Source organism: Aptenodytes patagonicus, chromosome 14 (genome assembly GCF_965638725.1).
Source record: "Aptenodytes patagonicus chromosome 14, bAptPat1.pri.cur, whole genome shotgun sequence".
NCBI classification, from domain to species: Eukaryota; Metazoa; Chordata; class Aves; order Sphenisciformes; family Spheniscidae; genus Aptenodytes; species Aptenodytes patagonicus.
Window position 1 is genome coordinate 18,781,535 of NC_134962.1, and position 25,389 is coordinate 18,806,923.

General features: G+C 41.1%; 1 protein-coding gene across 3 annotated transcripts in view; it reads left to right on the forward strand.

Annotated features, from left to right (window-relative positions):
- The window catches only part of CPNE1 (copine 1), a 44,449-nt gene that overhangs the window by 12,732 nt on the left and 6,328 nt on the right, over positions 1-25,389 (forward strand). For all 3 annotated transcript variants that reach the window (XM_076352234.1, XM_076352233.1, XM_076352235.1), the window contains exons 2-11: positions 16,004-16,132; positions 16,700-16,879; positions 17,641-17,715; positions 17,939-18,010; positions 18,700-18,783; positions 19,258-19,347; positions 23,169-23,267; positions 24,471-24,557; positions 24,659-24,718; positions 25,159-25,292. In XM_076352234.1, the coding sequence (XP_076208349.1) occupies positions 16,004-16,132; positions 16,700-16,879; positions 17,641-17,715; positions 17,939-18,010; positions 18,700-18,783; positions 19,258-19,347; positions 23,169-23,267; positions 24,471-24,557; positions 24,659-24,718; positions 25,159-25,292 (1,010 nt within the window). The remainder of the gene's footprint in view (positions 1-16,003; positions 16,133-16,699; positions 16,880-17,640; positions 17,716-17,938; positions 18,011-18,699; positions 18,784-19,257; positions 19,348-23,168; positions 23,268-24,470; positions 24,558-24,658; positions 24,719-25,158; positions 25,293-25,389) is intronic.

Here is a 25,389-nt window from a genome sequence, read left to right on the forward strand (position 1 = left end):
TTGATGTTCCATACCTTTTAGCATAAATGAGTAGTAAATTAGTTAGTAAATATCCCCTCTTCTTCGAGAGTAGGCTCTTGGAAAAAATAGGAAGTTGTAGCATATTTAAAATTTCTGTATGTACTATAAACAATACAGCTGCTGTCCCAAATAGTTACAGTTGATCCTTTAAAGCATACATAGAGAAAAGTTCATTATCAAGTATCACTTGCAAATATAAGAAATTTTCTATAACAACTTGCTGTCATGTTAGAAGCAGCCTTAAACTGCATGTCGTGCTAAATTACGAGGGATGCCCTTATATTAACGGACTACATGGCTAGATTTGATAAAACTGCTTACTTTGCACATGCTTGTATTTGTGAACAGCCTTAATAATAAGGGGTAGGACCTCAGGTCCCGTCTCTGATGTGGAAGGTATGTAACTGCCCTTGCATACACACTTCAAGGCTGGCTGCTAACAAGAGGTAGCAACAGAAAGAATTGGCTAATGGACACTGCTCAAATTTGCAGTTGTTTTGGCCTTGATGCTTTGAGTGTCAGGAACTGGCATCCTGCTTAGCCTCGTTGGAAGCATAGTCGGTGACACGGATGTCCCAATTTCTTCAAGTTATGGAAAGAAGGTACTTGTGTTTATGTAACTGGCTAAGTTGGTGTTTTTAGCAGTTCCTTAAGTGTTAGTGTCCAAGTACTACTTGTAAAAAAAAATAAGTGGTAAAGTGTTACATTCACGATGTGATTTCTGTTAAACATACATATTTTTGTCATCCCATTCACAAGAGACAGTATGAATATAATAAATTGTTCAATGATAAAACTTGTGACCTATGTGGAAGAACTGCAGTGGTTAGGTGAAAGTGTGACTTTAAAGTTACCAAGTTTTCAAGCAGTTACACGTAAATGTCGCAGTCGGATCTTGTTTTTAACACAAGTCAATTCTGTAATATCACAGACAACATTTAAGCCAGTTCTTTATTGATGAATTATTGTTGCCACATTCTAAATATAGATTTATGAGAGGTTTGAGGCTTTGTAGGTTTAAAGAAAACTGAAAGATGCTTCTTTTTTATTCTAAGTAGTGTTCCTTTCATAGCATTTAATGTTTTCCTTGAATGTCTATGCTCTGAATTTGTTGTGAGTGGAGAGGAAGATCGATACAAAAATGAAGACTATAGTCGTGCGCCAGTTGACCTTGAAGGTCTACCTTCTAAAGAATGTATTTGCTGGTCAGTTCTGCTAAATTGCTCAGGCTGTCCTTAAAGAAGTTGTTGCCTGTACTGTGTGAAATTAGCAGCTTTTTTCGCTGAGACTATTTTGGTGCACTAAAGACTGCAGACTCTAGGAAAAAAATATTTTTCCAGTTTCCTAGGCACACCAGTGGTGCATTAACTGTAAATAACGATTTCAGTTTCTGTATTTTGTTCCTCCTCAGTTTTCTGCTGTGGTGGTTCCAAAGCTGCTGCTTCCCGCAGCGAATGCTGTTGGTCCTCAGCGTGTTGTTCAGCAGTGCGCGCCTCTGAACTGTGTTGGCCTTCTGATCTGCAAAATTGAAACAACTACATATTATGGACTGCTTAAAGCCTCTGGTTGGACAATGGACCACTCTTTGACTGCAGTTGTTCTAGAATGATTATCCAGATATATGGATTAGACCCTGAATCAAAGGATTGCAATTCCTGTTTAATACAGACTCTAGTGCAAGCAAAAGACTAGTTTCTATCTTTGACAAGATAATTGGTTGGAAGGAAGCAGTTTTGAAACTGGACTGGTGTATTAGGAAACATTTAGTTTGAGTCTAGAGACATACACAAATTAGTTTCACGTCAGCTTGCTTCTTTCGATATTGTGCAGGTCTTTAAAAAGGAAAAAAAGGGGTGCTAAATTCTGTTGCTGTAAGAGGTTTTTCAGAAACAGTGCCTTGGGACTGGAAGCAGTGTTGCCAAATGTATTTGCTCGTCTTTGCCCTTTTGCAGGTTTGGTGGTGCTGCCTTCTGTTCTGTGGCTGTATGTTCTTTCATGGTTTTGGGGAAACTGAGCTAAAGTTTGTGTACGGAGCGAATGACTCTTCCTCCCGGTGGAAAAAGAAGTGAAACTAACTGTTAAATGGTTCTGCAGGAAGAGTAACCTTAAGGGGTTCTCTTCCTATCTGTTTTTGGCAGTGAGAATGCGATTGTAGTTGAAAGATTTGGCTTTCCCACAGAATGAAAATCTGTTGGTTGGTAGTATGCATTCGACTTAAGGTTTGTGGCTGTGTGCTGAACTCTGCTACTCTTCCCTATCTTATGATCAGGTAGGTATAGTGTAGCTTATTTTCTATACAAATGACGCTGTCAGTAATCTTCTCGGAGCTTTGTTACTACGTGGAATGTTTGGGTGTTGTTTGTGCAGGGTGTGCTTCCCACCTTCCCGACTTGGATGCTTTTCACTCATGGGTATAAATACCATATGTAAGAAAAGCAGCCCTAAAAGTGTTCCTTTTCCATAGCTCCAGACTGAACGTGGGTGTCAGATGGTTTAGTTGTGACTCTCTTCACTCACTGGCACTCACTTCTGTACGGCTTCCTTTGTTATCATTCTTCTGTTTGTATATATGTATTCACAGCGTGGCAGCTTAGGAGAGCAGCAACTAGATGAATTCTGACCTGAGTTCCTTTGCTGCTGCTGCGGAGTCAAAGCTTACTCCTTTGTGGCTGTTTCTCTTGTATGCTCTCATGTCTACAGCCTTAAGTTCAAATCGTCTTACCAGTTGCATCCCACATATATTCAAGTAAGCTTTCAGAAACAGTGAATATACTTCCTTTTAACATGAGTCCGATTTCCACAGAATCAATTTTATAACTCTGTGTTTACTATTCTCACACCAGCTTCACTGTTTTTCCCCAGCTCTTGGGAGGTCTTTTGTTATGAGTTACCAGTGAACTAGACTGTAGTTCCTCGTTCGGTTGATAATAGATCACAGTCAGGATAACTTCAAGGGGTAGAGTGGGGATTGCCTTTAGCAATACACAGTTGAGGGAGTATAGTTTCCCTCTAAAGTTTAAAACTGAAAATTTAGGACTTGGAAGGCTTGCACAGGGGAAACAGGAATTGATCCTGCCTAAAACTCTTGGTTGGCATAGTCTGGCTTTTTGGACCTGTCACTGCTTCTGGAAGGCTGGTAACTTTTTGAAATCTTCATATTGTAGTTACAGTATTGTTAACCAAAGAATCGGTACAATGATGTCGCTCTGATTTCTGACCGTCTGAAGGTAGGTGGAACTTCCAGCTAGCTATTACATAGTTTCGAACAATGAGTTTCATTTCAACCATTTCCCATTAAATGTGACTATGTGGATGTAGGGTTGCTCTGTGTGACAGTAGAAAGCTTAGAAATGCTTTCTAGTCACTTAAAAACGAAGGCAGATTTTGGGAGAGAAATAGCAATATAGTCAGAACCTAAACTACTTCAAGAATTCCCTTTAGGTAATTTTGGTTGAGTGCCTTTTATGATAAAATTCATAGGACTGCTGTCATTAAGATTTCAAGCCTCTCTGTAGCACCTATTTGCTTAGTGACCTTCTTGCTGTGGTGGCATTTGCCAGAATGTGCTCCATAATGTGAGCTTTTTACGAAACTTCTGTTTTCAGCAGTGTAACCAAAGCATTCCTGCTTGTTTTGATGGGAGGATGGATATGGAATGTGAAAAGTCCTCTCCTGTTTGAACAGGAAGCTCAGCTTGAGAGTGAAAGTGATGCTTGCTGATACCATTTCATTATTAGCCAAATGTTTCTAATAAAAGGGCAGTATTTATAAATCCTGTGCTCTTGAGGAACACTAATGCAACCAGCTACAAAAGCAAAGAGGCTAATTAAAGTAAAATTAGTCACTGGCAGTTCATTGACTGACTGTAGGGGAAACCCCCTTCTTTAAGGGAGGGGGGGGCGGAGTTGTTAAATATTACTAATTCATTTGCCTAGGATTCCCCCACTACATTCCAGCTTTGCTGCAGAGCCAGACTTCTGTGTTATAGGTCCAATCTCATATGAATAAATGCAGTGTTTTTATAGCACTTAAAGCTCTCTTCATCTATGAATTTGAATGCTTTTAGGAAGTGAGGTAAGTGTGTATGCAGGGTGGTGGTGTATAGCTCATTTTTCTCCTAGTAACCAGTAAGCCAGTGGCAGAATGTTTTCATCCTCACGTTAAAGGCACATCAGCATTAACACCAGTGAAGTGTCATTAGGGTTTCAAGTTGAAAGGTTGAGACCAAACTTCACTCTTTAGCTTTAGTAAAAATAACCAAGTGATGCCCTAATCTAATGAGAATGTTTGTTGTTCAGAAACTTCAGCACTGAGCTTGTGTGAAAAAGAGCAGAATGAAACAGTGAGTAGATAATTAAATTCTTAAACTAATCTGAAATTTAAATTCAGGTGTTAGTGATAGAATGTATGAGATATGTAATTGTTCTAAATGGTTTGCTGTTAAACAGTTAAACTTGAACCTTGCACAGTCTTACATATTCTTAGATTGTAAATCAGAATTGTTTTTGATGGTCAAGTCTGTCTTAAGGTTTTTAAAGACAACTGTAGTTGTTGTCACTTAAGGCAGTGATGACCCCTGTGTGTATATAAAAGCATTTCGAGTAAACTGGATGCATCTCTTAAAGAAAAAAGCCTTTCAAGTATATCTGAAGAATTACATACACAACACTGTGACATACTGCACAAATGTCCTGGATTTTTTTGAAGGCCTTTTTTGTCATCTGGACACTCATCCCTCCCTTTGGGTAGCTGACACCATATTTTTGTTAAGACGATAATCCAAATGGCATTTCCTTGCAATGCCAGCAATATGTCATGCTCTTTCTTTGAATGAGAAGGTAGTATTTGGCTACCCTAATTACTCTAGGAGCAGAAAGGAGAGTGTGCAAACTCATTCCTTCTGCTGGATGGCTTGTGCTATTTCTCATGTTAAAATTTGTCCTTAGTTGTGCCTGTAAAAATAACTTCAAGAAGAAACAAGAGTAAGTTTTCTGAAACCAAAAATGCTTTGGTTTAAACAAAACCAATAATAAATCAATGTAATATAAATCCTAATATGAGTCTGCAGATAATGTTGTATCTCTATGAAATATCAGCTCTTTTCAGTGCAGTGACTTGACTGAATATGATGGTAGTATCATAATTTAATTCTGTTATTGTGAAAGGTGAGAGGAATCCCTGTAATCGAGTTCTGGGCCAGCCATGGTATGGTGGTGTAGTATGTAACCTTCCTCTCTGTCTTGTTTAGTCTTGAAAAGGTAGTAAGAACCTGTTGTTTTGAATGTTTCTGAGCAGCCCACACTCCAAGGTCACTTGGATGTATAATGTGAAAACAGATACTGTTTTAATCTTTTTGTGATCTTCAAATCCCTCTGCTACTGCATTAGGTACACATAAAAGCCCTGTTGGTGAAGAATCTGTGATGAACAAATTGCTAAAGTGCCGAGCCTGTCTGTTTTGTCCTGGCTGCTGCCTGTCTCAGTTATTCAGCCATTGTCTTACTATGCAGATAGCGCTCTGCTGCTCAGAGAATGTGCAATTTGTAACCTGGGTTTGCAGGTTCCACCTAATGGTGGCAACTCCAAGTCTCTCTACTTAGAGTAAATGTAATTCAGTTCATGCTTTTACAGCTGTTAAATTTACTCTAGGTTTTTCATCAGAGAGGCTTTTGATCAGACAACTTCTCTCTGCCTTAGTTTGGTCATATTTATTAAAAAATGGTTGGAGCTATTCATTTGACTTTGAGAAAATCAAGATGCTCACCTGTGGGAGAATCTAAGGCTTACCAGTATTGGGTTATAGGGGTTTTCAGGTTCTTAACTTGCAGAGGCATGTTTTCTAAAGGGTGTGGAACACCTTTGTAGCAAATTCAAACTTAATGACAACAGACTTTTTTAGGGTGTACATTGAAAAGTATTGCAGTGTATATATACTATGGATAGCAGACATGGCTGAAGCACTTGAGGAAATACCTGCCTGCTTGCAGTTGTGGAATCTCTTCCTCAATGCAGGGAGATTGTATGGTCATTTTGGCCCACTTGGTGCTGAGACAAGCGGAATAGCTTGAATCCGTTGTTGTAATGGGTTTGTGCTTTTGGGAAGGTACACTGGCAGGAGAAGTTGGATCTGGAGGAGAACAGAAAAGGGACATGATGTTAGTGTGGTGGTTTGTGGCCTTTAAATACTGCTGCTGTTAGTCTGGATGGGGGAGAGAAAAAACAACTTTTAGAAAAATCCCTTGCCAAATCCTTTCCTTTGTTCTACTTCCTTGATGTCAGGTTTTTGTGGTGGTGGGGTTTTTGTAGGTTTTTCTGTTTTGAAGCATCATTATTCTGCAACAGATTAGGATGGAGAACTGAAGATGTTCAGGCTACAGATGGTAATAATTAAGTGGCAGAAAAGTATTATGGGGTGTGAATCTTTTTCTTAAAAAGAAGCATATACTGAAAAGGAGAAAGAAGAACTGAAAGTGTTCACATAAGAAAGGCTGAACTTGCAATGAATAAATTGAAGAAATCAGTTTCTTATGAGCACTGCAGAAGCAATATTATGGGATTTTTTTCCAGATCATATTTCATGAGGAGCAAGATTCAAGATTAAAGTCCATAAAGAAGAAAGCCTGAATTATATAATGTGAGAGAGCGTGTGATTCTGTGACACGTGAGAATTTGAAACATTGCTTCTGCTTTATGTTCTTACTGATTTTTTAGGCAAGAGTTGTCACCGTGCAGTAATAACTCCAGGGCAACTGAGAATAGTCTAAAGAATTCATCTGGGGTATCTCAACATTTTCGTGGTGATCATTCAGCAGTGGAATACAAACAAGAAATACGGCAAACTTTTCATTAACTAAGTGTCTCTTGATACTATGTGGTCACCAAAATTCTTCAGTAATGTGAATTTGTTCGATAAAACAGCAAAGATTGGTAAAATGTATTGCTGGCATATTTCTTTTTATAGTCTTACTTTGGGCTCATGCTGTTCATACAGTATGTACTAGTCTAAACAGATGGACCTTAATGAGTTTCTGCCTTGAAGTCACCTGCGTAATATCATGACTATGTTTGGGGGAATGGGTAAAATCACGCGGGCTCTAGAGTAAGTACAGGATGGTTTAGATTTCCAGCCTTTGGGAAGAGTAGAGGTTGCTAAAGGGATCAGCAGAATGAACGCCAAGATGTCGCCTCAAAAATCATGGGTGCGTGTAAGTAAGAAGTGGTATGTTGATGAACTTGCAGATGAAGCTGCAGTGTAGTTGAAGAGCCAAAGAGGAGGAATATGGTGTAGTCTTCAATCTCAGCTTAAGGAGTTCGGTCTGAGAAGTGGAGGAGCCATAGCCAGCTTGATTTATTTGGGGCATGGGACAGAATGTTTAGCTATTTGTGCCTGAGATGGGAATAGCTGGAGTTTTAAGGGAAAGAATGAAGTCTTACTTGAGAAAGGCAAAGATTTGCAATGTAAAATGGCATGTTTGGGGTTGTTACAAAGGTCAGTGTGGTTGAGCTTTTAAGTCTGTTTCAATTAAGTTGTTCTTTACATTTCAGTAATAAATATTTGAGAATCACGGGATGGGGGTGGGGAAGCAGCTGAATAAAGGAATATGAAAGGAATGAAAAAAATCTTATTTGGTGGGAGAAGTCAGTGAGCACTTCTAGGATTGCAGTTACTCTTCCAACTTAAGCCAAATGGATGATTGACTCCAAAGCCCCAGCCTGCTTTAAGTTAGTTTTTGAAGGAAATGGTTTTTGATATTCTGCTACTAAATGCTATGAAGAACTTTGAAACACATTTTCTTTTGCATGAAAAGCTTGGAAAAGTAACTTTGGTTTTGCTTAAGTTCAGGTGTTAATTTGAAGCCCATTGTAATTTAATACATTACAAACTAGTATTTGAAATAGAATCAATGTTGACCTATCAGTTTGTTTACTTATTTCTCAGGAAAGTGGAGGATATATATATAGTAAAGGCACGCACAGGCCTTCGAGCTTGTTGGTTGTGATTAAGGGGGATATTGGTGGTGCATAAGTTAAAGGTGAACATTGAACAGTGTAAAGGTCAACTTGTAGAAGAAGGTATTGTTTCCCTAGAGTTGGGACTTGGCTCTTGTTCGTTGGGGAAGGCTGCAGTAAAGAAGATGAAATGACTGAAGTTCTTGTTCGCATTTTCTGCTGGAAATTACAACCCCATTTGTGATTTTTGTGCTTTATTTCAGCTTTTTAAAACTGTCATAAACTTGTTATTTTTGTTGTCATATAGATATTAGATATATATAGCTATGATAATATAGATATTTTATTAACAAATAGATGCAGTGCTTAGGGATATGGTTTAGTGGTAGACTTGGCAGTGTTAGGTTAATGGTTGGACTAGATGATCTTAAAGGTCCTTTCCAACCTAAATGATTCTGTGATTCTATAAATGGGAGCTTTGCCTTCTCAGTCAGTTTCCGCGAATGTCTCGGAGGTCAGGTTGCCACAGCACACACTCAGCACTCGTACCTGTGGGCTGCCTTCAGATACAAAACCCCCAAATTCTAGTGGTGATACTGGAGCTTCAGGGTTCATGTGGAGACAACTCAGTAAGTAGAACTAGGTCATAACTTCCATGCATATTCAGTAGTGCCTTAGGTGCACAGTAGTCAACAACCTCTTTGCATAAGCCTTGTAGTCAAATTCAGAGCTTGGAAAGGCTTGTCTGGGCTGACGGCTGTGCCGCTGCTTACCTCTTGTCGTGGCTTGGAGTAGTTCAGTGTAGGCACAGCCTCAAGGCGTCACCGCTGCACCCTGTAGGAAACACTTGTCAGCTTTCTGCTGTTTGTCCGTCCTCCCTGAGAGCTCTCATCCCTGAAATTAAGGCTATCTGATAGACCATGGACACTCCTTACCAGGACTGAATCAAGCTGCCAGAGCAGTTTGGTTTGAAAGGTGTTCTTAATAGCATTCAATATTCTATTTCTTTTTTAACAATTAGCAGATGCCTTTTGTTTCAGGTTTTATGTCAAATTTGTAATAACAGTTAATTAACCCCCTTCCTACAAAGTTTTGATTGATCAGTCAAAATGTATGGTGATGGATAACTTGGAACACAGTATAGGAATACTGATTTATTATCTGCCTGTAGTAATGCTGGTCTTAACTGTCCCCACTCTAAATCCGCAGGAATAATGGTAGAAAAAATTGTAGCCATTTATATTCTCTGCAGAGCTTCTGGGTTGTGGGATGAGGCTCTGTGGCCCAAGGAAGAGCTGACATGCTGGAAAGAGGCTGTATTTACTAATAATTTTTGTGGACTGTGGTCTTTCTTGTGAGACTCTCTTAATCTCAGCTTAAAATAAAGATGCTTTTTAGTGCATCTAGTGATAGAAACCTAGCTTTGTCATTTCTTTTAGAGCTTTATGGGGTTCAGGGAAGTAGGATCACATCAGAATTTTTATTTTGATAATACACTTAAAAAGTGATGCTGACACTGCCTCGGCACCAGCATCAGCTTTGTAATATCAAAACACGAAATGTAACAGGCTGCGCCCTGGAAATTGAACTAGTAATATGAGAAAGCATTGCTTCTGATGGTCTGCACATTCAGGGATCACAGCAGGAGAAGAGAGAAACTGTTTTGAAGAAAGTAGAGTGATAACAGCAAGATGTGGGATTAAACTAAGCAATGGACAAGGAGGGGACTATGTTAGGTTGTTGGGAAGTGCCGGATTTATTAACTGGGATGTTCTATTACATGTGCTGGGTGTAATCTGAGTTGTTGGGTAGCATAAGGTCAAGATGGTGAAAATTGCAGTTGGTACATACTGCTGGCAGGATTGCTGACATTTTTGTTGTGTTTGTAAGCAGAATGTAAGGCAGAAGCTGTGGTCAGCCCAATACAAAATAAGCTCATTGGAAATCAGCTGTCCTTAAGCACATGTATTAAAGCCTCAAGCTTGAGTTAACCAAATTCTTAAATTAATGTGTAATATTTGGTGTACACTGAAATAGAGCATGTTGGGTATCCTGTACAGAGTGATGTAGTTGATGAGAATTTGTTGGTGTGATTAACTAGGAACAAAACTGCAGGTTTTCTTGTGCTGAATCCTTGCCTATATTCCATCTTAGGTGGAGCAGTGAAACCAAGCTGACCCACAAGACTGGATTCTGTGATAACGCTAACATTTTCTCTTCAGAAGATATCACTCCTGGCACTACAAGAACACTGTTGGTGGTGTTCGATGCCATGAAGTTATTAGTTTTTTCTTGTCCTCTGGGTGACTCTGTGGGTTCTGTGAGTTGCCATACTGGGGTGATCTGAGTCACAACCCTCCTCTCGCCCTGTGCTCCCCTTCTTCACCACATCCTCCCCAGCCTAAAGGGAAAGGGGAGCCTCTGGCTTTCATGCTTAGTGCGATATGGAAGCATATAAAAACAAATGTTGTAATTCAGTAATTCTCACCTTATGCAGTCCAACACTTGATCCTTAGTCAACTAAATGGTGGCACTCCTACTGCAGAGGGATAAGTACAGAGGAGTTTGTTTATGCTTCAAACACCCGTATGTGGCATTTTGGGGAAATGCGAGACCCTCCAGAGCTCTGAATTGGGACAGTTAAAATCTTTCAGGACTCTTGTTCTGGAGCTTTCTTCAAGCGTAGGTGGACAGTGCTTTCTTCTCTGGTATTTGATTTGCTTAAGCTTTGGTTAAGCTGAATCACTAGAAGAATAATTATAAATTAATATTAGACTTGTCTATGGAGTTGATTTTTTTTTTTATATTGGAGAATGTTCTGTATGACAGGATGTTGATTTTTCTGTAGAATCATGTGAAAAAGGTTGGAAGTTCTAGAAATGCTTATATAAAACTTCAGAAAGTAGCAGGTAATTCCTTATTCTTCTGAACATGTAACGTGGATCTCCTACATGATTTTCCTAGAATGTAGCATTTTTTTGGTCTTGGTTTGATTCTTTACTGGTGTGCTTCAATTCAGTGTAGAACAGCTTTGTTGGAAATACAGGATTTATCTTTCTATGTGTATTACACAACTATTGGGAGTTCATGATCTTCTTTACAGGGAAGAGGTGGTATGCACAGTAAAAGTAATTCTGACTTCTTAAACAGGACCTCAGTTTGGTTGTCTGAGCACTTCTTAAAGCTTACTTAGTCCGGAGCCATTCTGTGTTTTACTTGAATACTGGGAATGATGTCTGGTTGAGCAGTGAAAGACTTCTCTGTGAGTATGTGCTCAGGATCTTACAGACTTCTGTGGATAGTACTTTGCTCAAGAGTTTGTAGGGATAACATGGGTGATGTATTATTTTTCCTCAAAATGTGGTGTTATATCATGTGCAATTCTAACTAAAGGCAAAAAATATAGGTGCCTGATGAATCTGAAGCTGAGTGGTGGAAACTTCCCTTGAGAAAGGAATGTGCAGAATTCGGCTCAAGATGAAACTTCACAGGCGATGCTTCTCAACAGTGAGATCCCTGAGTTGTGAGAGCATTGGATCAGATGTTCGCGGCTATTGTCGATATAAATTGTTGATCGTGGGGGTATAACATCAGTTGTGATTTTACAGGCCATTTCTAACAACAGGACTTATCCAGTGGCTTGCGTACGTTGCCTTTTCTTCTGAACCTGCTATGCTGGGATGCACCCAGTGGCTCTGTTCTATGTATTTTAAATAGAGTTCGAATTTATTATCATGTTTGGAGTTCATTTTTACTTGGCAAACTAAATTTCTGCTGCTAGAATAGTTTTGTGACTTCCAGACCATGCTGTACCTTAATCTGCCAGTGGCGAGTAAGTTGGAGAGATTGTTAAATTGTTGTCATTGCAAGCTGTTAAGGATCAATCTGTAATAAATCCTTTATAAATTGAACGTGTGTTAATATCTTTATGGAAAGCAGTTTGCTTTAGCTGCTGTTTTTGCTTTGGCAATATCCATTGTCTTCTGTAAACCAGAAGTTTCAAATAATAGACATCAATATTAGTTATCAAGGGTGGTTGCAAGGGGGGAAAGTAAGAAATCAATGAATTTTAGAATTTCTGGAACTGTTGGAAAATAGAAAAAATTGAGTGTTGCAACAAATGTAAATAATATCCTGTCATAGTAAAGATTAATTTTTGCAAGTCTAAAAGTTAAATTTATTTTGTGTGTATGAATGGTTACAAACATAAGTATGCTCTACGAAAACTCAGTGAAACAACATGAAATTTGTTTTTGAAATGTTGACTAGAATCTGCAAGCTGAATGAGATTGGTGTTCTTTGAGTGCATGCAGGCTATTAATAAAAATAACAAAACCCCAAGTTCTTTCAGTTTAATTACACCAAACTGTATACTTAGTCTGGCATCAGAGCCTTTGTGCGCTGTTTGAGCATAGTAAGTGCTAAACCTTTTTCTCTTGTCACGTGTCTGTTATACAGCATTGGTAAGTGACAAAGCGTTACTGCTTGGTCTGTGGTGTTCAAAACCCTGCTGACGGTGCAGTGCTTGCTCCTTGGGAGTAAGCTGGCATGTGCCAGCTGGGCAGCTTTCAAAATGATGAAATATCAAGAAGATGTTGCAGGGTTGTGTGGATGTTCAGAACACAGATGCTTAAGAGAAAAGAGAAAGCATTGCAGGCTTCTGCTTAAAGAGAAACAGGATGGGAGGCTGTATTAGGCATGGGGTTGTTCTAAGTACAAGTGCCGACTGATGGCATTTTCAAAGCTTTCAGGATGGTCACTCCTCTCAGAGGAAGAGAACAGAGCCTTTATGGAGGGAGGTGGAGGAGGTGGAGATGAAAGTCAACTGATACATTTCATGTAAACAATTCAGGTTTTTTATAGGAAAAGAGATGCAATTACTATAGTAAAATACAGGTTACTATGAAGAATGAAAGTAAATTCCAGAATTCTTGCTTTAGGGAGGAAAAGAGATTATTTGAGCCAATGCTTATCATTGTTAAATCCTGTTTAAAAATAGCTGATAACTGAAGTTGGGGCTAATTTTCCTAATTGCTGAGGAACTCCACTATTTTTTTCCTTTCCTAATCAGTATTTTTGTGTGTGTGTATTTGGGAATGAAAATATATTAAGCTTTTGATCTTTTTAAGCTTTTCAGATGCAGGCAGGTTTCAAGAGAGTTGCATTTCTCCCACTAACTGCGCGAGCAGGATAACTGGGTGAAGGTGCTTATCTAGAGGCTAAGCAGATCTTCAGGCTTGACTGAAATGGATGTTGTGTCTTTAACAGACCACCTACTCCTTGCTCTTGCTGCTGAGATAGTTAGGCTAGTCTATGATCAGGATTTTCTGCTGCTATAATTCAAGGGTGGGTTGAAACTGGAGAACACCATACAGTGTATTTGGAAAGCTGTGAAGTGAAAAAAACTCTTTGTGGGCTCTTCAAGGATGTCTGTAGGCAGCAATATATAAACAATTTCTGGCTGAGGTTCAAACTGATGTTTTCAGATTAAACATGATTTTTTTTTTTTTGAAATCTGAATCTGTTAAGGAACTATCCCTCTTCTTTCCATAAGGGTTCTGTCTATAGTTGTTAAGCCCGCTTTCTTGTTATCCCCCGAGTTGGCGAGGAGGGAGTACAGCCTGTTAGAAGAACAGTTCCTGCTCAGCTGCTCTGAACAACCGGCCTGGCTGCACTCTGTTGTGTACTTGTCATGTGCATCAGCTGATGCCCTGCGATCTCTGGATGGAGCAGGAGGATGTAGTGGGAAAGGATCCCTTGTGGTTTGTAACTTCCCAGGGGTTCAGCAGAACATCTGGGCTGTGTTTCAAGGGAAATCCTATGCCATTACTAAATCTGAAACAGTAGGATGAGACAGCCTTCTGGGTATTAGTGTATTGAAAGATAAATCCTTGAAACAGTGAGTGTTTTCATAATTTCATTGCTACTGATATGGAGAAGAGATTCAGATAGCAGATGGGAGGTGGTTGGGTTTGAGGACTTGCGTCACTTCACCTCCTGGCTTCATTGTGTGGTTTAGCAGTTTCCATCTCAAACTTCTAACTTTCCCTTAGCGGTGTAATGTGGAATAAGTAAGTACAGACTTGTTCTGCCTACAGCTTGAGACCTGTAGTAATAGTTTCCTCCTAGATAGGGACCGCTGCTGTTTGGGGATGCTAAAGCTTATGGGGAGCTGTTTCTTTGAGGTTAACTTTATTCCTGATCCTTTGTGCTCTAGCGGGGAGGAAAGGTGGCTCCTGGTTCTGTCTCCTGTTGGTACAGAAATCTCTGTTGCAGTAGAGGAAAATAGAGGAGCAATGTTGGCACAGGAGCCAAGGCTGGCTGTCCTGATCTTCCTTGTTGTCAAACAACTGGTGTCATACAAATGTGTACAGTTGTCTGTAGGACTGCACACTGCGCAGACATGAGACTGTGTGAGATGTCAGCTGGTCTGGTGGAATGGTACGTGTAGGTAAAGAAAAAACATGATACCTGTGACTTGCGATTTTAAGGAGGAATGTATTTATTAAAGGCAATGGTTTCTTTTATGAATCTTACTTGGGGTTGAAGGCAACTGAAGTGGAAGATGGATGGCTCTAACTAGTAGTTTGAACAGTTGACCAGACTACCTTGAACTAGCCTCTTTGAAAATGCTGGCGTTAAAGCAGATGATGATGATGACCTTAGAAAGCTGAACTATGATCCTCTTTGCCTAAAGCTTTGCTAATTCTTACTGAGCGCTGGTTTTGTCCTGCCGCCATCACTAGAGCATCCGAGTGCTGTGCAATAGCATATTAAGTGACGTTAACATCTGTCCAGGGTACATTGCAGACTGCGAGGTCTAAGGGATTAAATGTTGTCTAATAAAAGCTCATCTCTTCACTGAGATAAATATTTACACCCTGCAAGTATGAGAAAGCCATGTGGATACTCAGACACTAGAAAGAGCAAACAATTATTTCCTTATTTTCCAAACTCTGAAGGAGTTTCTCTATGAAATACATTTAAAGTACTTGTTAGAGCTCTCAAGCTGTCCAATCTCTTGAATGTTTTGATGCTTGAAGGCTTATCTTCTAAATTCAGTTTTGAGAATTATAGCTGTTCCTTGAGCAGAAGTGTCTGCAGTTTGATACGTAATAAAATTTAGTTGCACCTTGTTACAAGATTGTTACAGTTTTTTCCGAAGGCAGCACCGCAAAGAAATGGGGCTCTGTAGCTCCCGTGGCCGAGCATGTAAGGATCGAAGGGAGGTCTTGCAGGCTGAGGGGGCTTTTACAGCTCTTCCACCGTGTTGAGCACATTTCAGCCTCTTCAGTTTAGGGTGGCTGCTGCTGCACTGCCTGCAGACGTTGTCTAGACAAGGTTTCCTTTCCCTGTGAAGTGAAAGGCTGTGAGAGCATCTGCACAGGCAGACGTAGAGCTTCAGGAATTGTTTAATCAACAACTACCCCGATGAAGTGACAAGATGCGAGAGTTTTTAAAAATCCATCCCCCCCCCGGGGAGAGCAGGGCGGCAGGGAGAAGTGCGCACCGAGGTGGAGGGAAGGGCGCTGTGCTCCGGCGCCTGCCTCCCTGCAGCCTGGCCGTAGGGAGCCGGAGCCGCCGGGAGCAGCGGGCCCAGCCCGATAAAACTACATGAATAAAGGAGGCGGAGGGAGAGGCGGCGGGAGCGCGGAGGCGGGCCGGGCCGGGCCGCGGTCGGTGCCCGGCGGCGCGGTAGCCGCGCTCTGCCCCGCTGCCGGCGCTGGTGAGCGGGCCGCGGGCCGGTGGCGCTGCGCGGCCGCGGGGAAGGAAGGAGCCGGGGCTCCCGCCGCGGGGCCGCGCTCCCGCCGCCTCGCTGTGGCGGCGCTGCGGGCGCGCTCCGAGGAGCCCCGGCGCCGCCCGGCACCTGGCGCGGCCCGGCCCCGCCCCGCCTCCCCGGCCGCGCGCGCCGCCGGGAGCACCTGGGGGGCGGCCGGGGGGCGCGGGTGGGAGCGGCCCGCCCCGGCGAGGGGCGGCGGCGCGGGAGGGCAGCGCGGCCGGGCGGGCGGTCTGACCCTCTGCTCTGCCCGCAGATGGCCGGGTGCGTGTCCAGGGTGGAGCTGTCGGTGTCTTGCCGGAGCCTCCTCGACAGGGACCTGGGCTCCAGGTCGGATCCCCTCTGCGTCTTGCTACAGGACGTGGGCGGTGGCCAGTGGGCTGAGGTAAGGGTAGCTGTCAGCCCCGGCTTTGCCGTCGGGTGCAAACACACCGGGTTTTCCCCGTTTCCATCCCGTTGGTTTTCTTAGTGGGTGTGTGATATGTTTAATTCAGATTTACATTCAATGAGCAGTCCACGATGCCCATGCTCAAATTCTGTTTGGAGTTTTACATTCATTGGTTTCATTAATTGCTCATATGTTTGCTTAGAGTTGCATGAGCACGTTCGTTTGCCTGTAATGATGTGGCCTGTCCTCTTTCCTTTACCCCAGAGCACGCGGTCCAGAATACAGTGTTTCACCAGCCTCTTTTGCCCTAATTTTCAGAGTTTTCCTGTACAGTAATGTTTATTATCGGATGAAATTTCCTTTCTTGGAGAGCTGTCATTGAGTCTCCGTTGGTCAGTCTGCGTCAGTCAGTCAGACCGAGCACGAAGCACGGTCTGGGGTGCGTAGCCTGGCTGGTGCCTGTGTTCGACCAGCGCAGAGGACTGGGGGCGCAGATTAAAAGCTGTGTGGGAGAAAGCGTGGTTCTTGCTCATCATCAATGGCTTTGCTTCCGTGTTTGTGCAGCTAGATCGCACGGAGAGGATTAAGAACTGCCAAAACCCTGAATTCTGCAAGAAACTGGTTGTGGACTACTACTTTGAGAAAGTGCAGAAGCTGAAATTTGGTGTGTATGATATCGATAACAAGTCCTTTGATTTAAATGACGATGACTACCTCGGAGGGATCGAGTGCACGTTGGGACAGGTATGTGTAGAGGTGTGTTAAGCGATCTACAAAGTAGCAAACATTGGGTTTACTATGAAAAATGGGGTGAAAGACTCTTTATCAAAGGCTTCGACACATTCAAATTTGAAAACATCTTGTTGAACAGGTTAGTTCGCATTACTACTGAATGTAGTTAGAAAAATCATAGTGTCAATCACAAAGTGAAGGTTAGAAATGTACATGGTTTGCCATTAATTGCTTAACTTGAGGCGCTTGCAGCACTAAAGGCAGTCTGGGCGTGAGGAAGGCCTGGTGCTTGGAGAGCTCTAATGGAGTTTCCTTTGCACAAAGTGATCATCAGGCAGTAAATTTGGGGAAGTAAGGCTATTTGAGATTCTGTATTCATTTTCTGAGGAGGGGTTTATATAGCCAGGTAGGAGAAGAAAAGTGGGGTTCATGTTATTAAAGAAAGACTTGGTAAATTAAATAGTCTTTTCTGATTTTTAAAAGCTTTTTGGCTACTTGTGATGAAAATGCCTCTTGTGTCTTGAGGGTAGCAAAAACAGGAGGCTAAAGTTAAGCTTGGAGATGTTAGTGGGTACTGTTCTGTGTATAGTGAGAAAAGATAATTTTCAGACTGTTCAGCCATTCGGGAGCACAAACTCTGATGGCCTTCACTGTTGGAAATGCATTTAAATCCTTTTAGATCTTTTCAGAGAGTTTGAAAATTTTGCTCCTGAAGAGTAATTCTTTGCTCTTTGTCTAACTTGATATTTATATTATTTGTCTTTTAACCTTAGGTTGTGTCCAGCTCGGCGTTCACCCGACCGCTGGAATTGAAGCAGGGAAAGCCAGCAGGAAAGGGCACCATTATGGTAAATAAGGTTTTTGTGTGGAAAAAATGGTTTCTCATTCTTTTGTATGTTGTCTGGGAGAAAGTAACATTTCTGGTTTTCTGTCAGTATATCTTCAAACGCTACACGTGTACAGGAAAGATAGATATTTGTAACTACAGTTTCTTTCATGGACAAAGTACAAGCAAAACTCTGTGGGGTTTCTTGTTTAATTTTTTTTTTTTTTTAAATTTCTGTGGCACAGATTTCAGCAGAGGAGATTAAAGACACTAGGGTTGTGTACTTGGAAATTGAAGCTCGAAACTTGGACAAAAAGGTATTGATTTTTTTTTTTTTTTTTTTAAATTATATTGCCTGCTTCTGTGATATTTACAGTTAGTGCCTTTTGGCCAGGAATCTCTTTGTATTTGCAGACATTCAACTAAGCTAGGTAATCCATGTACGAAAAAAGGCTCACTGTGTTTTGTTACTTACAGTGAAGTAAACTGGAGACATAATTTCATGTTGAAAACCACAATGTTAAACCAGTAACTCAACCACCAGGTTTAGGTTTTGGGGGATTATTTTGGCTTTGGAATATTCTGTATATTAATACAGTTCAGTTACATAATTGTCTCCAACGAATATTGTAGCTGTGAACTGAGCTTTCTGTAATGCTGTTAAGGAAGAAAAGGTGGAAATTTAGGTATGCTGCCTCGATGTTATTTTAAGCCAAAAACCAATCCAGGGATTTAGTGACCTCACTGCTCAGTCAGCAAAATGATGTGATTTATAGTGACAAAAATGGTCTGAGGCGGCAGTCTTGGAATCAGAGCTGATAAATTCTGATGACTTAGAAAGTGCAGCAGTTTAAAAGAGAAAAGTAAAATAAAAGAGAGGAAAACAAATGTATAGTTTGTTTGACTTTGTGCTTTGTTTGAAGTATTGTGTACTGATTAGCCAGCTCTTCTCTCATCTGAGTAAAATATAGGAGGCTGATTACTTCTGTTGGGTTTTTGTTTGCAGGATTTCTTAGGTAAATCGGATCCATTTTTGGAGTTTTACAAGCAGAGTGATGCTGGAACGTGGCAGCTGGTGTACAGATCAGAGGTAGTATTTCTACACTGATGTTTTTCTTGAGTTGATCAGACAGCTTACTCCTACCAAAAGCAGGAGTCCCACTCCTGGTCATGCTTTGCACCAGTTCTGCAATGAAAGTTGTCTTGTATCCTAAACAAGGGATTCTGCTCACTGACCTGGCAGAAAATTGTTTATTTTGCTGCCTGGTGACCGGATTAAGCTGGCTCAGTGAAGAGTCCAACCATGCACCAAGTGAGAAGAGTGGCAGGACTCTCTTCCCTTTCAGTGGTGATGAGCTCTTAGGTTGGCTTGGCTCTAAAATTTAACTCTACCCTGAACTTCAAGCTTTTATTTCTTACAGAGCTTTTGCTTGGCCGTCCATGCATGTCAGGGTTGAATTGGCTGAGGCTGTTCTTAGGTAGCTGTGCAGAACCCTCATATTGTGTTTCTTAGTGACTTGCATGCCGCATCCCTCACATGACGTTACGCTGTAATTTTTTTAAGGTGATTAAGAACAACTTAAATCCATGCTGGAGGAAGTTCAGTGTTCCCTTGCAGACGTTCTGTGGTGGAGATTTTAATAAACCTATCAAGGTACAGCCTTCAGAAATTCTCTTTGTTGTTATAAGTAATCTAATCTCAGTTGATGTTAACTATGAGTTATCAGGTTGTCTAGTCATATTTAAATTTTTTGGATTGCCTTTCTAGAATAGTAATGTGGCAGATAAGTGATTATACGTCTATTAAGTATGAAGTCCGTATTAAAATTTCATGCGTTGTCAAATTGAGAAGTCAGGAAATGCAGAAGTGACACACTTTCTAATGATTAGTCAGAAGAAGAATTACAACTGATTTTTTCACTATTCTGGCTAGGGTTTCAGGTTGGGTTTTAGTGGCTTTTTTTTTGTTGGTTTTGTTTTTTTTTTTTTGTTTTTTAAATTGTGGCTTTCTAGTACTGTTTCTAAGTTAACTGAGAAACTCATATATGTTGGACAAGCTTGAGTGCCTTAGGATACTGACATAGAGAGGACCTTAATGTATCTGTCAGATTCATTTGTTCATGAGACTGGCAGGCTTGTCCCAACTCTTTTTCAATCTGTTCCAACTAAAAGTTTGGTTTTGAGTCAGAACTGCAATTCCTTGTGGTCTTGTATGTGATGACTAATTCTCTCTGGTCCTGGCTTATGGAGGTGGTAGCGGAATAATTACACCTTTTAATAAGTTTCCACAAAAGAAAATCTGATAGCAAATTAATTTGTTAATTTCTGTTCTAAGCAATGCATTGATAATGTAAAGGCATTTAAATCCATAGATAGTTCTATGTGAGTATAGTCTCTCTCTGCTTATCCAACTCCTAAACACTTTCCATTTGCAGAATTTTCTGCCTCATCCTGTCTGTGAAGAAATCTCATGTTGGAAGTTTGATCTGAAAGGTTTAGCAAAAAGCATGCATGCTAATGTTTTTATTTGTGCAGCATGGCAGGTCCAAAGAATTACTGACATTATTAACCTGGAAATAGATGTTCAGGTGTGCTAGGCTTGTTGATACGTGGCAATGTTCTAAGTGGTGTTCATGAGCTTTTACTGTTGGGGGATCAACAGTCTTAGGTCAGAAAGAAGTCCTCTTGGTCCAAAAGTGAGCAGCAAATGTAGAAAGGAGATGGCAAGGAGATGCATATTATCATTTGTCAAAACTGAGATGGCATGGTTTACACATTCTGTTATATGAAGCTATATTTGCTATAGTCCAAAAAGATTTGTGTGGTTGGTGTTTTGTTTTGTTTGGGTTTTTTTGTTTGTTTTGCTTTTGCGTTGGTTGGTTGGTTTGTTTTGGTTTTTTGTTTTGTTTTGGGGGGTTTTGTTTGTTTGCCTTCCAGAAGTGTTCTGTGCTTTGGAATTCACTTTAGAATGACCTGCTTCTTAAAAAGGATAGATTTTTGCTGTTAGTTCATTTCAGCCAAAATTCTCAATGTATATGCAAATAATCTATTAAGTTTCATGGTACAGCTGTGAAAAAGGATTATACTGTTCTTGTACTTAGCAGGTTAGTGAAGTCAGTCAGAAAGGGGAATCCAGGCTGACAGGCAGGAGTTTCACTAGCAGCACTAAAGAACATAATATTGCACTGGTGTTTAATTTTTCATCTGGTATTTGCTGCTCTGAACCTATTGTTTGAGGCTTCCAAAAATTTATGTAGGAACAATTACACATGAAATAATGGTAGCCAGTGAAGGGAGAACTCCTTGTACTTCAGTGTAGTGGAAACAGCCATTTTGATGTGTCCCCTAAACATCAGCTTTGCTAGCTGTGTATGAGGATTACGTACTGAATATGTATGTGAACATAAATCTTTTGATCAAATTAATGATGCTACCTAATACTTTGGTAATTCTTTCTTCATTGTGATGTAGAGTGACATTCTCCTTATTCTGTGTTAAGAACAGCTCAGATTTGTGACACAGCCTAATCTTCTTGATAGTTTTGTTAAAAACAGGGGCAAATGAAAGTAGCATCTCTCCCCCGTAGTTATTTAAACGGAAATAGCAAATGTGAAATTTGTGGGTGTTGGTATTGGGACTAAAGCTGCCAGTCCACGTTTGATGGCATATACATAAAGGCAAATCCATTTTCGGTGAATTTTGAAAGTTACTCCTGTAGGTGAAAGGGGCCTTTTACCCGCTGACTGTATTCCACGGCTTGTAATGAATATTGGATAGTTAATTTGCGAAGAAACAATTCATCAGTAAATAACTATATACAGTGTCCTGCAGTATTGCTAGCAGGATTTTGTTTGCAGCAGCACCATGCTTTGGGCTGCATACAGTGAATCTTGGCCAGTGTTAGAAAACCATTGCAAAAAGAGGTTTGTTTTAAGCCATATCATGGTGTGAAGTAATAATGAAACTTGTCCTAAATACAATTTTATTGGCGTGGCTGAGAGGGGGAGCGGGAGCAAGCAGGAGGGGAGAGGAGGTGCGTGGAGGTGACGACTGCTGAATTCTCTGCAGTTCTCCAGGTGTATTGGTGCCAAGGAGACCCTGCACCGGGAGTCCGCGCCCTGGCTTCTGCACGAGAGCCTCCTTTGCTGGCCTCTCTGGCATAATGCAGTTGCTTTTGAGTGACGTTTAAACATCAGAATTGTTGAGGGAGGCGGAGTGAAGTTCAGGCAGGAGGGTGGGAGTTGCTTCATGGTGGAGCATGTAGAAGAGAGGAGTGGAAAGGTGGTGGGTTGGGAAGGGGAGCACAGTCTCTAAGGTGGTCTTGTTTTCCCATTAAGAGACTGAAGGATGACACGGTGCTTCCCATTTAGGTGGCTAGATTAGGCCATAATTCTCACCTGGCTTTTTGTACAGGTTTCCCACTCATACCAGTGGCAGATCCCTGGTGGATCAAAGTAGTCCTAAAAGAACCCTGTCTCAAATTCAGATATCTAGCCATTGAATTTGACATCCTTATCGAGGTGTTACCCATGGGTTCATCTTGTCTCTTCGTCCTGAGGAGAAAGCTGTCACTGTGGTTTGTACTGGAGTAACATCAGTTTCTTGATTACCAAAGGCAGATCTAAGAAAGAGAGCTTTTGAATCTGTGTAGCATGTGAACTTCAGTGGGGAGGAAGCAGCTGTTCACAAACTGTTTCTTGATTGACTGCTTCTGGAATTACTTGTGTTCTGCAGTCGTGTGTATTGTGCATGTTATAAATGCTCCACATAGTTGATTTTGTGGGGAGCTATTGACAATATAGGTCTTACTGTGTTTGCTCTAAGCCATAGTTACTAGCATATTTTTATTTTTAAATGCATTGCTCCTTTGCATTATCTAGTTCTGAAGCTTTCATGCTGATTTAAACATGACTGGATATTAATTAAGTATTTATAATTTGATTGGTATAAGATGCAGAAAAAGACAGACTTAGTGCTCTGTGGAATTGCAGTTTCATTGTAAATAGATGCTATTGCTGGGCAGAAGAAAAGAGTATATTCAGAAAGTGCTTAGATAACAAACTTTTAATTGCTTCTTCCCATTACCCCAGTTGCATATCTTGTCCTGAATGATCTCGCATTTATACATCTGGGCTGTGAAATGTTGGGGGTTTTTGTGGGGTTTTTATTTATTTATTTATTTATTTTTAATTTCTTGTGTTTAAACTGGGGAAAGCTTTTAATTAAAACTTTCACTATGCGTACTTCAATGGGTGAGCAATTGAACATCTTCCTTTTTCTGAGATTCACTCTGGGTGTGTCTCTTACTATCAGGTTTCATTTAGTGATATGGATGACACCACCAGTTCAGGTGTGATAGAGGAGTTCACTGGCATCGCTGCAAAGCTGTCGGAAGCAGGAGTTCATGTGGTGAGCAGCTGCCGTTCTCCCTAATGCAGTACGCTTGCCCATTGCTCGCTCTCTCTTCCCTTTCAGGTACAGTGTGCAGATCATGACAGCGACGGGTCGCATGACTTGATAGGCACTTTTGAAACTAACCTGACTCAGCTGCAGAAAGCAGGTGACTGCTCTCCGGTGAGCTTTCTCAATCCCCTGCTTAGTCCATAATTCAGTCTTTCACAAACCGTTTTTAATATTGACCTCAGAGATATATTTTTAGTTGTTGCCTCCAAAAGTTAATTTTTCTGTCTGTATCTTTGTATTACTAAGCCAACATCTGGGAAGAATAAAACCTGGTGTGGGAATTACATTGCTCTGTTTTCCTTGGGTACTGTTACCATTCCTATTCCTAAAGACATCTTTCAGCCCGTTGTCTGCTGGCTGACAGCCACTTTTCCCAGCAGTTCAGCTTGCTTTTGCCTCTGCTGAGTCAAGTGGAAATAAAAGGGCTTGTTCATGCTTTAACAGACGAGTCCAGAGGTAGGGCTTGTCTCAGATAACATTTGTGCTTGAGCTGGTCACCCTCACGAGCACTCTGGTCGTCTTTCTAGCTAATGGCGAGAAGCAGTGCTTCCAAGGGGCACTCTTCTTACCTTGTCTTGGGCATCCAGTTTAGAATAAGTTGAATCATTTGCTGGTGGTGCTGGTTTCTCTCTGTTGTCTGCAGTGAAAGCCTGAACTCTCATTCTCACGGAGATGTCTCGTCTGAATTCAGACAGATGAATCCGCACACAGGACGTAGCCTAGGGCTGCTTCCAGTTGCCAGCCAGCTTGATTTCTGTGGTTGTAATCCTAAAGCTGGTGGAAGATTCTTGCCTTTTTCCCTAGCCTGTGTGAAATCAGAACTAATGCGAGTGAAACAAAACAGTCAAACAGTGCCGTTGGGAACCTGTGACCTAGGCTTTTTTGGCCTCCCCAACTCCGAGATTTTGCCTCCTCATCTTCTGTTTGAGTGCATTCCCTTCCCTTAACTGAAAAAGAACCTGATTATGTTAAGAGAAATGCTCGTATTTGTGATGGACTTTTTTTCCCTCTGATACAATGACAGTATTCCATGATTGCATACAGAATAATAGTTACGTTGTTGAGGAGAGAGACTTGTCTGAGGTCTTTCCTCGTGTTTTGCCCAGTGCTGGTAGCAAAAGCGCATCCCATTTAACTTGCCAGATAGCAGACAAAGTAGTTGCAAACCTTTTCAAAATTAAGTTTCGGAATTCTGCCAGATATTTGGGTAACTCTGAAATTGTATGATGTCTGACACCGTTCTGTTTCAATAATTTGCCCTGCTGTAAATGCAGATATTTTGGAACTTGCTTCTTGCATGCTTGCTTTCTGTAGGTGGAATTTGAATGCATTCATCCTGAGAAAAAGCAAAAGAAAAAGAGCTACAAAAACTCTGGCATTGTTAGGATAAAATCCTGCAAGGTAGGAAGATTTTTGTTGTTTTTTGCCTTTTTTATTTTCTGATCGTAATGAAATATGTTCTTATGGGGAGGAATTGTAACACTGTATGTCTGTTCCTCTAGATTGAGACAGAATATTCGTTTCTGGACTACGTCATGGGAGGCTGCCAGATTAACTTTACAGTGAGTTGTTTCCCCACTGCACATCTTGGTAGATGACAAGACAAGAGCAATGAAGTTGTGATTAGTACTTTTTTTTTCAGTGTGAATGACTGCAAATGCAGTGTGAATTTGCAGTGAAGACTGAAAAAAACAAATGATCCTATATTTTTTACTTTTTGTGATCAAGTAGCAACTTTAATGGAACTAGGGTTTCTTAAACTTCTTTTGAGAAATGGGTTCAGTCTATCAGTGGAAAGGATTACTACTTCTTAAACATGCGTGTACCCCAGTGGGAAAAGGTACGCAGGCTTGTTTGCCTGTCCCTGTATAGGGTTGCCTATGTGCCTGGGAGGAAGGGAGCTATGTGGGTCTGGTCTAATCCTCTGTTTCTGGGTATGGTTAGTTCTTATTTGCTTATGGCGATGCATCAGTGACTTGCTTTCATCCTCCTGACTGATTAGGTGGGCGTAGACTTCACTGGCTCCAACGGAGATCCCAAGTCACCAGATTCGCTTCACTACATTAGCCCAGACGGGATAAATGAGTACCTGATTGCCATCTGGAGTGTGGGAAGTGTAGTCCAGGATTATGATACGTATGTAATGATCTTAACTGATCTAGCTACCGCATCAAAAATGTGTCACAGTGGGTGTCAGTGATCAAGGCTGATAGCTTTTTCCAGAGCTGTAGCG